Source organism: Ranitomeya variabilis, chromosome 1 (genome assembly GCF_051348905.1).
Source record: "Ranitomeya variabilis isolate aRanVar5 chromosome 1, aRanVar5.hap1, whole genome shotgun sequence".
In the NCBI taxonomy this organism is placed as follows: domain Eukaryota; kingdom Metazoa; phylum Chordata; class Amphibia; order Anura; family Dendrobatidae; genus Ranitomeya; species Ranitomeya variabilis.
In genome coordinates, this window is record NC_135232.1 from 915,051,022 (window position 1) to 915,063,120 (window position 12,099).

The 12,099-nt window shown below is 40.3% G+C and overlaps 1 protein-coding gene across 17 annotated transcripts in view; it reads left to right on the forward strand.

Moving 5' to 3' along the window:
• The window catches only part of BLTP1 (bridge-like lipid transfer protein family member 1), a 322,576-nt gene that overhangs the window by 295,124 nt on the left and 15,353 nt on the right, over window positions 1-12,099 (forward strand). For all 17 annotated transcript variants that reach the window (XM_077279045.1, XM_077279047.1, XM_077279052.1 and 14 more), the window contains 9 exons: window positions 1,649-1,847; window positions 1,942-2,145; window positions 3,353-3,532; window positions 3,719-3,856; window positions 4,385-4,630; window positions 7,032-7,185; window positions 9,267-9,424; window positions 10,058-10,250; window positions 10,329-10,546. In XM_077279045.1, the coding sequence (XP_077135160.1) occupies window positions 1,649-1,847; window positions 1,942-2,145; window positions 3,353-3,532; window positions 3,719-3,856; window positions 4,385-4,630; window positions 7,032-7,185; window positions 9,267-9,424; window positions 10,058-10,250; window positions 10,329-10,546 (1,690 nt within the window). The remainder of the gene's footprint in view (window positions 1-1,648; window positions 1,848-1,941; window positions 2,146-3,352; window positions 3,533-3,718; window positions 3,857-4,384; window positions 4,631-7,031; window positions 7,186-9,266; window positions 9,425-10,057; window positions 10,251-10,328; window positions 10,547-12,099) is intronic.

Genomic DNA, 12,099 nt, shown 5'->3' on the forward strand with positions numbered 1-12,099 from the left:
AAAAAGCTCCAGGGGGTGAAGGGGTTTAGAAACATGGATATGGACATATCTATGGAAATAGACATAGATATATAGATATATCTGTATCTATCTATCTATCTATCTATCTATCTATCTATCTATCTATCTATCTATCTATCTATCTATCTATCTATCTTTCCCTCTATCTATCTATCTATCTATCTATCTATCTATCTATCTATCTATCTTTCCCTCTATCTATCTGTAATGGAGTGTGGGTTGGACAAATGTAAAAGAGGAGGTCGGACAGAAATGACATCACAAATCTTTTTGAAGCTAGAGGGGGGAGAGGAGGGAGGGGTTGGGGTGTGTTTTGGAGTGGGTGTGGTAGGTTCAGGCTTAGTAGCAGTGCAATGCATCATGGAACTTGTAGTATTAGAGCACAATGACTCAGGAGAAAGGAAGTTGTCGATTAACCCCATGAGAGCTGAATCCAGCACTAAAATGTGCTGCTACAGCATGATAAAAGGTAATGTTGCTAAAATAAACACAGTAGATGTTTTCAGTGGCCCATAATAGCAAGATTTATGAAAAAAAAAAAAAAAAGGTTATAGTAGTGGACAACTTCTTTAACATGCTAAGAACATTTTTTTTCTTATGATCTTGTTTTTTTATTACCATAAAAAAAATCTCTAAATAGAAATGTTAACATTTTTTTCTACAACATTAGCTATATTTAGCTAATTTAGCCAATTTAGATTGTGAGCCCCAATGAGGACAGCGACCCCAATGTGTGCAACCTGTAAAGCGCTGCGGAATATGTTAGCTCTATATAAAAAATAAAGATTATATTAATTTCTAAAAATGTAAAATAATTACTCTGTGTCTAAATGGCCACCCTACAGTAGAAGTAGACTTTTTTATATATATACTTTCATTATCTAGTAAAGCTCTGCTTTGCACCTTTGTTTTGATGCTGTCAGGGCTGGCTGTGCATGGGATTTCCAATGTGAAGGATTTTCATCACAGACATTGCCTCAAATAACATAGATCTGCTACTGAGAGATTTCTCAGATGTTCTTTTATGTACTGGTTCTGCATTAGGCTGCTTTCACACATCATTTTTTTGTCGTCAGGCTCAATCTGGCGAATTTTGAAAAAAACGGATTCGTCGGAAATTGTGAAAAACTGATGCAACGGATCAGTTTTTTGAAAAATCGCCAGATTGAGTTCGACAGTAAAAAACTGATGTGTGAAAGCAGCCTTAGCTGCTGTCTAGGATTTTAAGCCGGGACCTTGGCAGAACCAGCGAGTAAATGGCATGAGCAGAGACCAGTGGAGACGAGGCGCATGTGATGTGTGATATTTAGTACTACAGGGAGATGGATATATTTACTTGTCCAGTTTAGGAGACTTCACATAAGTAGACGTCTTAGATCGGGAGCATGGTCGTGGGACTACATGCTAGACCCGCTTATAGAGTCAGCGCTGTTAGAGACAGTGCATTAGTAAGTAATGTTCCTCAATGTAACTTACAGACATAATGTAACAAAAAAACAAAACAGAAAACGACTTTAATGCAGCATATACAAAGTTGTTTTAGGGATCAGTGGGGGTCCGGGAGTTCAGAATCTTATGGCTTATCTTAGTGACATGACATTTGTCATTCTTATTTTCTCTTCTTCAGCCCTCCCAGATTAAGTTTAGCTGCCTACCAGTCTCACGTGTTGAATGCATGCTGAAGCTTCCATCATTAGACCTTGTGTTCTCCTCAAATCGAAGTGAACTAGAAACACAAGGAGTAACACATCCTTCAGATTCCAGCATTGGTAATCTCTCAATGCCGAGTGGATCAAAACTGTCCCTGAACAAACTAGGAACAGCAGGTACGCAATGGTATACCTTATATACATTTAGTTTTGCAATAGTTTTTTCCTTCCAAAATAGATTTTCATGATATTCTAATTTACAAATTTACAGGACCGTCCCCCGGGCTGGGAAGCCCTCTGGGAAGAACACGGCACAGCAGCAGCCAATCAGATCTTACCAGTACAAGCAGCAACTCGTCAGGGCTGAGCTTCACAGCATGCATGTCTGATTTTTCTCTATACGTGTTTCATCCTTATGGAGCTGGCAAGCAGAAATCTGCAGTTTCTGGTCTTGCTCCAGGACCCAGTGGCTTAGGTATGACCAGTATGCAAGTTCTATAGTTACATAATTTCCCTGTGTATACAATGATATCCCAAGTAGCCCTTAAAGAGAATCTGTCAGTAGGATCAACCCTTAAAAGCTGTATAAATAGGCATGTATGTCATAGGAAGCTGAATAAATTGATACTTTGATATCTGTCATCTGATGTCTTAGTCCAGAGAAATCCATGTTTTTCTTATTTGTAAATGAGCTTTACAAGCTATAGGGCGAAAACTGATCTGTATGAGAATTTGCCTCCAGAGCTTATTTTGCATGATGTTACCAGTGTGAGACATGTAACTAACACAGGACAGTAGAACTAAACTTTGTCTCACAACAATCACACGTTAGCAGCTGTAGCTACCACAGCTCTGCTGCAATGTAATAATATTACAGCCCTGTCTGCCTGTGAGCTGGAAGATGAAGCAGAGAGGAATCTGCGGAAGTGTCAGTTATAATCACACACAGCTCTGCAGTGAGACCAGGAGAGCAGAGAGCGGCCATTACACATCACACTGGTAACTCCCTATTTGTGTAAAATGACGGCAGATTCTCATGCAGATCAGTGTCTGGCCCATAGCCTGGAACAGCTCATTTACATAAGGAACGCATGGATTTCTCTGGAATAAGACATCGGATTGCAGATATCAAGGTGTCATTTTATTCAGCTTCCTATGACCTGTGTGGCAATATAGACAGCTTAGACGGGTTGTCATACTGACTGATTCCCTTCTTTAATCCTTTTAGCATGCAGGTTTCAAGTGGCCTCATATATTGATGTCTTCTGTTCATAACACTAATGTATTAGTCAGTGGAGAGCGCCTACAATGGGTGTCTCTCACTCTTGAGGACCCTGTGCATCTGTGTGTTACATAGACCATTCATCAGTTTTAGTAATGCTTCCTTTTTTTCCTGTGGTCCTGCAGAGGGATCAAACTGCTAAAGTGAACCTGTCAGCAACCCAGTTATTTTAATCAGTATAACAGTGTCGACCTAACAGTGTCTGTAGCTTACTGTGCACAATCCTGCTGATGGGTTCCCTTTAAGTTCCATCAAAGATTATATCCCTTTGCTGTAATGTCCAGGAGTGGGACTGAATCTCCTATAGAAAATAAAGGGCTTTCCAAATCAAAAGGAAAACCTTTCAATTAGTGTTTTTATTTTAACTGTAATTAATTTAAACCAAATGTCTTATTTGTAGGACACGTTGATGAAGAGCCTTCGTCAGTAACTGGCCGTAAAGACTCCCTCAGTATCAATCTGGAGTTTGTCAAAGTCAGCTTGTCTAGAATGAGGCGCTCAGGAGGAACATCTTTCTTTGAAAATTTGTCACCTAATAAAGCATCAAGTAAAATGGACACCACCTTAATAAACATCTCCGGTATTGAGATTTATTTTTCTGAAGCTATTAGTAAAGAATAAGAGAACACTAAAACATAGAAATATTTAGATTGATGGAAGAAAATGCAGTGTGGCCTAGCGCTGTGATTGATATGAATGTAGTAGTCATTGGGTAGTATTTTCTCAGGTTGAACCTTGAAAGCTTATCATTTTTTTCTTCCTATAGCTGTCTGTGATATAGGCTCTGCTTCATTCAAGTATGACATGCGCCGTCTCAGTGAAATTTTGGCATTTCCAAGGGCATGGTACAGAAGGAGCATTGCAAGACGTCTTTTCCTTGGTGACCAAACCATCAATTTACCAAGTAAGTTAAATGTGCTGCTCTGAGCACATTTACTGAAACAGTTGGAGAGATAGCCAGCTCATCATGTCATGCAGTGCAGCGTGCAGGGAATAACGCTGTGACAAGGCTGAAGATTCCAGCTCCAGGTAAAGTAATAAAAATCCTGTTTTTATTCAAATATTAAAAATCCATGGGGATAAAGCAGGGAACAGGAAAACACATTGCGATGCGTTTCGAACGCAATCAAACACATGGCGATTGCATTCGAAACGCTTCGCCATGTGTTTTCCTGTTCCCTGCTTTATCCCCATGGATTTTTAATATTTGAATATAGAATTTTATTACTTTACTAGACGCTGGATCCTTAAACTGTTTTCCATATTTACTGGAACCATTATAAGCTCAGCCTGGGTGCAGGTACCAATTGAGTGACCTAACAAATAGATTGGGCAGTGTGGTTTTTGACTCCTACTGATATGGAAAGATTGATTTCATGCTATATTAGTTGATAGATTTTTTGATCCAGTAACCAATGTGTCTTTTTCCCAGCTTCTGGACCTGGAACGCCTGATTCTGTTGAGGGAGTAAATCAGCATCTTTCTCCTGAATCTTCTCGCAAAGCCTACTGTAGAACTTGGGAGCAGCCCAGCCAGTCGGCATCATTCAGTCACATGGCACAGTCACCCAATGTGTTTAATGAGCACACACCAAACACCAGCATGTCTCCTGCCTCCTTAAAATCTCCAGCTGTGACTAGATCTAGAAGTGTGTCTGACTCCTCAGTGCCACGCAGGGGTATGTATTCTATAAGAGAAGCTTTATTACAGATTTTACCTTTGGGTCCAAGAGCTTCAAGTTATGCATCTAATCTTGTACAATACTAAATTGTAATATACACTTATAAAAACTTACATGTCTGTGTTTAATATATTACATGTTTAATGTTTAACTGCGCTGAGAAATAAGTGGAGAGCGCCCCCCAGCATCAGAAAAACAATTATTCGAGTCGGTTTTTACTATCCCCAGTGTTGCGATCACCATTATTCACCAAATAACGGCAACCGAAAAAAAAAGTCTGATTTCCCATTTATTTCTCTCTCCTTTGATATGATCTAGCATACCAGAGGAGAGAGAAATGGGGTCCCCAGTACCTCCAGCATCCCACAGTCCATCCGGCTCTGTTCCCAGGCCCTCGGCATCTTCTTCCGGGAAGTAAATGGTGGGCAGATGTGCAGTGCGCCTGCCGAGATTTTTCCTATTTGTTCATTTTGATTACTGTGAATAGACCCTATCACAGTGATCAAAATAAAAAAATAGTAAATAAAACCACCCTTTATCTCACCCCCTTAGTTTGGTAAAAATAATAAAATAAAAAAAATGTATTTTTTTCCATTAGAGTTAGGGTTGGGCTAGGGTTGTGTTGGGGATAGGGTTATGGTGTTGGGGTTAGGGGTGTGGTGTTGGGGATAGGGTTGTGGTGTTGGGGATAGGGTTGTAGTGTTGGGGATAGGGTTGTGGTGTTGGGGTTAGGGTTGTGGTTATGGTTAGAGGCGTGTTGGGGTTAGAGTTACAATTGGGGGGTTTCCACTGTTTAGGTACATCAGGGGGTCTCCAAACGCGACATGGCTCCTGCCATTGATTCCAGCCAATTTTACATGTGTGAAATGTTATTTATTAACTAGTTTGTGCAATATGACTCTCTAATTTAAGGGCACAAAAATAAAAAGTTTGAAAATTTTCAACATTTTTGCCAAATTTCCGTTTTTTTTTTTCATAAATAAATGCAAATCATATCGAAGAAATTTTACCACTAACATGAATTACATTATGTCACGAAAAAACAGTCTCAGAATCAGAGCTATAATCTCATAAAGTGACAGTGGTCAGAATTTTAAAAAGTGGCTTGGTCATTAAGTACAAAATTGGCTCTATCACTAAGGGGTTAATAAAATTGCCCTTTGTTTCTGTCTGCAGCCATTATTCCTGCATTCATTTTCAGACCCCCCTGACATGCAGTTTGCAGCCTGATCCAAGTTTCAGATATTTCTCTTGTGGGATTGTCCTCCCTGCAATATAGGCTGGGTGTGAGGTCTGTTTGGATCCAGGGTGCTGCTGTCGTCTTTAGCTCATATATCAGCAGTTTTTATCCTGCACTTATTGCCTCCGTGTGTTTTTGCTCCTTTTCTATGGCCTGTTTTCTCTTCCGTCCTTGGGGTGCAAGATAATTTCCTGTATATCCCCTTTTTAGATTTGTATAGAACCCCCTCCCTGCTGCTATCTGTAAAACCAGATTCACACAATCTTGTTTTGCGGTCTGAGTATGGTCTGCGATGCATGGTCTGGCCGGGGGTCTCCTGACCTGAAATTAACAGCCTCATAGGCATATATAAGCCGGTCTGTCTATCACAGTGCGTACTTGGACTGCAAAACTTGTACGTGTGAATCCAAACACTGAGAGAAATGAGAGACATCAGGAATCTTAAGGATTTGTACGATTTGGAAAAGAACTCCGCTAGATAAGAGACTTATCGACACTGCAGTCGCTAAATAATAGAACATTTTAATGATTGCTATTTAAAAAGTTGCTTAATTTTCTATTTAGTAAGCAAGCAAACAATTAAAAAAGCTGTGTCATGGTGTACACAGCCTTTAACTATACACAATTTTCACTGCACAGACATCATCCGAGATTATGGTTTCACGAGATCTGTGGCACCTCAATAATGTATACTCAAGCATGCAGTAGAAATGTAGGCATTGTCTGGGGGCTGCCCGGCCTTAATGTTCAGTAAAATAAAATGGGCATTTTACATATCTAGGTAATTTGATATAAAGCTACAAAGGGCATATGACCTCCTATAACACAGAGCAATGTTTATTACAGTACTAACATGAAATAATGAGATTGCGCAGAGCTCCCCGCCACAATGATAATATTTGCGCTGAGCCCGCCCTGTCCAGCCATGACGCTCATAACCAGACTGCACAATTTTTGTTACACTATTAAATTAAGACAAAGCGTACTTGGTGAAGCCAGTGTTTTTTATGTGGTTATCAAGACTACATGTGAGGAGATTAATGTTATTTCTTTATTTCGGTCTGCTTTGTTTTATGTCTTTTTATTATCTCAATTTCCGTGTGAACCTTCTCCAATGTGCAACAGTAAAAACTCTGTCTCCACTTTTCTCTCATTTAGATTCTGTCACGAAGACTTCCACTCCCGCATTTAGCAAGTCCAGTAAGCCATCCAGCCAGCAGGGCTCCCCATGGGAGACGCTCGTTGTTTTTGCTATCAATCTGAAGCAGTTGAATGTTCAAATGAACATGAGCAATGTAATGGGAAATACAACGTAAGTTGAGAACATTTGATTTGAAGGAGTGTTTTCATCTTTGAAAGTTATTCCATATCAATGGGATGGAGGATAATTTTCTGATGGTTGAGAGTCTGACCAGCATGGCCCCCAACAATCCCACACCGGTGGTCAGTCATGCACACTACTACTCCATTTATTTTTCATGGAAATCCTGGAGATTGACAAATGCTGCTGTCACCTGATCTTTAGCGCTCCCATTAGAGTCAATAGATAGACAGAGCAATTGACCTCCTCTCCACGCATCCAGGACTCCTTAGAGCCCCAATTCTCGGGATCGCTGGTGGATGCCCCCATCGGAAAGTTGTCCCCTTGGATTTCACTTGGATAGGGGATAACTTTCAAACCTGAACACCCCTGTAAGTTGGTTTATTGCTGTTGGACCACAGTATCCTCTACACCAGAGGTGTCAAACTGCATTCCTCGAGGGCCGCAAACAGGTCATGTTTTCAGGATTTCCTTGTATTGCACAGGTGATAATTTAATCACCTGCACAGAATGATTCCAGCACCTTGTGGAATTTTAAGGAAATCCTGAAAACATGACCTGTTTGCGGCCCTCGAGGAATGCAGTTTGACACCTCTGCTCTACACAACCCAGGAACAGAATTCCCTTTGAATAGGTGTGTGACCCCATATTTTACATTGGAATTGGCTCCCTTCTTGGTCCACATTTCTACCTTGTACGTATTTAGAAATATGGGACGCCATATTTCTTTCTGATGAGTGCTTATAATAATAGATAAAATGATAACTTTTTTGTAACATTGGATATTAGTACAGTTCTTTTTTAATATGATGATTAAGGAGGTAAAACATCTGTCATTATCAACATTATCAAATAACACAAGATGAAGGGTTGCTAACAGAATAAAATGTTTGATTTTAGGGTGAATGTTATTTTTAATATTATTTTGGAAGGGGAAATATACATCTGCCAGACCCCTTTGTGGACACTTGTTTCCCTTACTACATCAGGTCAGAGTTTGGCTAGTCCTATTCACAAAACATTGTTAATGAATCTTTAGGGCACTTGAAGTATGTTTAGCCATGCTGTCATCTTTTCTTGATGGCTTCTCAATAAAAAGGTTCCAGCAGTGATATCAAAATGAGTCTTGAGTAGAGATGAGCGAATCTGTTCGGGTTCCCTTTTATTCAGCAAGCTATGGCGCTTACCGAATAAACTGCAGAGGGAACCCGGATACCTGGAGCACGTCGGCTGATCAGCTGCCCGGCACTGCAGCTGCATGTGTCACAGCTGTGTCACAACACATGCATGGATAACCTGTTTGTTGGGCTTTCCATGCATATATTGTGAGTGAAACAGCCGCAACACATGCAGCTGTGGCGCCGAAGAGTTGATCAGCCGGAGCGATCCAGGACGCCGGGTTCCCTCTGCAGTTTATTCGGTAAGCGTTATAGCTTGCCGAATAAGGAGGGACCCGGACAAATTTGCTCATCGCTAGTCTTTAGTATTGCGTGTTAGTTTTTTGGGAAATGTTAAAGAGTAACGGTTGTTATAATTTTATTTAATAAATTAATAAAACACATGAAAATAAGAAACTTTGTAATCTATTTTATCAGAGAAATCTGCTTCTTTCTCCACCTAGACTGATCTCTTACTCTAAATTCATGATGCAAATGAATAATCAGTTCAGGAGAAAAACCTGATTTCTCTAACTAGATATACTACAAAGTTTCTTATTTATATTTGTTCTATTAATTAATTATTTAAAATTATAACGGCTGATACTCTTCAGTGATTTCAAGGTCCATAAACTAAAGTTGCCCGGTCCTGCTATCTGCAGGATTAACCAATAGTCCAATGTGTATGGGAACGTCCCAATTGTCCCCTGACCATAATGCTAGAGAAGGGTCTGGCTGGGTGGATTTCCAACAGCCGATCGTTTTGTTTTTTGGGAAATATGTCACCATCAGATGAGTCTGGCAGTGGCCCTCTTATAGAGAACACAGGAGCACTTAGTACATGGAATGTATGCATATAAACACCTTGAAGAAGAGGGAAAATATAGCTCCTGTAACAAATTGCATTGCCTTCAGATGGACCACAAGTGGACTGAAAAGCCAGGGCCGTCTGTCTGTAGGAAGTAACAGAGACCGGGAAATCAGCATGTCTGTAGGCCTGGGAAGATCTCAGCTGGACTCCAGAGGGGGAGTTGTTGGTGGCACAATAGATGTTAATACCTTGGAAATGGTTGGTAAGTTGGCCAACAAACTATTTTGGTTTCATTTTTTAATGTAGCTCCATTTTGCTGTACATGGACGTAGAAGTTTGCTGCATTTTTATATCTAATTTATTACATGATGCATTTTATTGGATTTGTTACTTGAATTTGCTTTTCCCTTCACCAGAGACTGATGGCTACTTTGTACACATGCAGTTACTGCAAGTCTCTGGTGGGTATGGCAATGGGAGTACCTCCCTTTTGAGAAGAGCAGACTCATATCTACTAGTATGAATCCCCTGTATTCCTTGGAGGCTCTATTGGCCCAATCTATAATAGTTTTACTGCAGACCTGTTCTTTCAATGTGCTGCCAGATGACAGATCCTCCTTAAAACTGTATTGTCACATTGTTACAACATCATGTCATCAGATATCTGAGGTTTAAGAAAACAAAATGTGAGGGATGACTTAAAGGGATTTGTCCCAAGTTATCACCAGCGACCAGCAAGTTTTCATTTATCCTGTGGTTGTAAGTTGGAACAACTCCTTTAGACTACACATTGTAATGAATGCTTAAATGCTTGTTGCTCACAAACATAATGGAGGTTACTTTACACATTTCATTTAAAGTGTTAACAATAATATGGTTAATTGTTATGTTATAGCTCACATTTCGGAACATCCAAATCAACAGCCCAGTCATAAAATCCAGATCACGATGGGCTCCACGGAAGCTCGTGTTGATTACATGGGTTCCAGTATCCTCATGGGAATCTTCAGTAATGCAGACCTAAAGTTACAGGATGAGTGGAACGTTAACCTATACACCCCAATGGACACGAGCATATCTGACAAAAGGTATACACACGTGTGTTCTGCGTACACTCTGTGACACAATTGCTTCCGTTGTTTTTCTAACTCATTTTTCTTCCTTAGTGTAATATTTATCCACGGAGACCTGCAGTGGGACATTTTTCAGGTGATGATATCACGGTCAACCACTCCAGACCTTATTAAAATTGGAATGAAGTTGCAAGAATTTTTTACTCAGCAGTTTGACACAAGCAAGCGAGCTCTATCCACTTGGGGGCCTGTTCCATACCTCCCACCCAAGGCTGTTGTGACCAACGTGGAAAAGAACTCACGGGAACAATGTAGGAGCTGCCCCTCTCTGTGCTTTGTTACATTAGTAAATGTGTAGAATGTCTGTTATTTGTTTCATGTGTACACATATTATTATATAGTCACTACCTATGCAATAATTTGCATATAAGGAAAGAAAGCTTTATGATACATTAAAAAATGTAATGTTTGGGGTATTTTTAACCACAGTACCTACTTAACGTTCCAATACTGTGCATAGATAAATGTACATGACTGCATTGTCACTTTTCTTGCCCAGTTTCCCCCATTCTTCACAACATTAAGTAAAGTGGGAGGTCTTGCATCTGACCACTGATTTAGAACTGTATGTATCAGAACGCCTTGAATTTCCACCAGGCTCCGGCCTTGTATCACAGGCGATTTCATATGTTCAGTCTCGCCCAGCCTCTTCTGTAACGTAACAGCAGCTATGCAATGTTTGAAGCTTCATTCTTCCTCTTTTACGGAACTGCTGATGTTACAAAGTTGAGTGCCGCAAATACAAAGTGTGGAACTTCGGTCTTCTGTTCTAGCTCAACTCCTGCTGTCATACAATCGGGCGGCACTAATGAAAATGAGGCTCTTCAGCTCAGGGACACACACACACACACACACACTGTGCTGTACACACTGCACATGCTCACACAGTTCAGTTAGAACAGGCAGACTGCACGTGCCCAGATTCGCTGTACTGTAGACTGACAGTAATGTAACTGTGTATGCTCAGCCTAACTAACAAGAGCTATTGGAGCACTTCTCCACTAGAAAAAAATGTATAAACAGACATATAACATGGGTTATTTTGGGGGGTCACGGTAGGCAAACAATTTACTTGAAGATTGAAGCCAGGTATATTTCTTCATGGTTTCGGCAGCATGAATCGTGACACCTTTCCTTTAACCAAAGAGTTAAATTGTAAAGGCCTATTCACTTTGGAATTATTTTATTCCATCATTTTGAGGTGTATATGCACGTGTGTACTTTTTTTATCCTGACACAATTTTCAGCCATCCTGGTACATTCGATTACTGGGCAATACTGCAGTGAGAGAGCCCTGTCTGTTGTCTACCACTAAGCATTGCAGTAAAACACCCTCAGGGCTGTTTTTTGGTACACCAAGTACACTATTTTTTTTACTTGTTATATAATTCATTGGGGCAGTTTAGTGAACTTACTCCTGTAAAAAAAATGACAGTTTATCATATGTTTGACTTGTCATCAAGCTAATCTAAATGTAGAATTTGCTCTGTTTTTCTGTGCACTATATAGCCATATACACAACTCTGGTAGCCTTATTTTATCTTATGCCATCTACAGAAGTATATGTGACTGTAGGCAGTGGAGAGCTCAGACAAACAGGGCTAACCTGAGTTGGATGCTTGTGGCAAACAGATCACTGATGTGAAACTGCATATGATCTGATGATGCATATGACAGAGGATTATCTTCAGCCATATGCATCAACAGAGCATTTGCTGTTTCACATCACTGGTCTCTCTACTACAGGTATTAAACTCAGCTCAGCCCTGCTTGAGTCTCAGCTCTGCACTGCCTAGTTATCAAC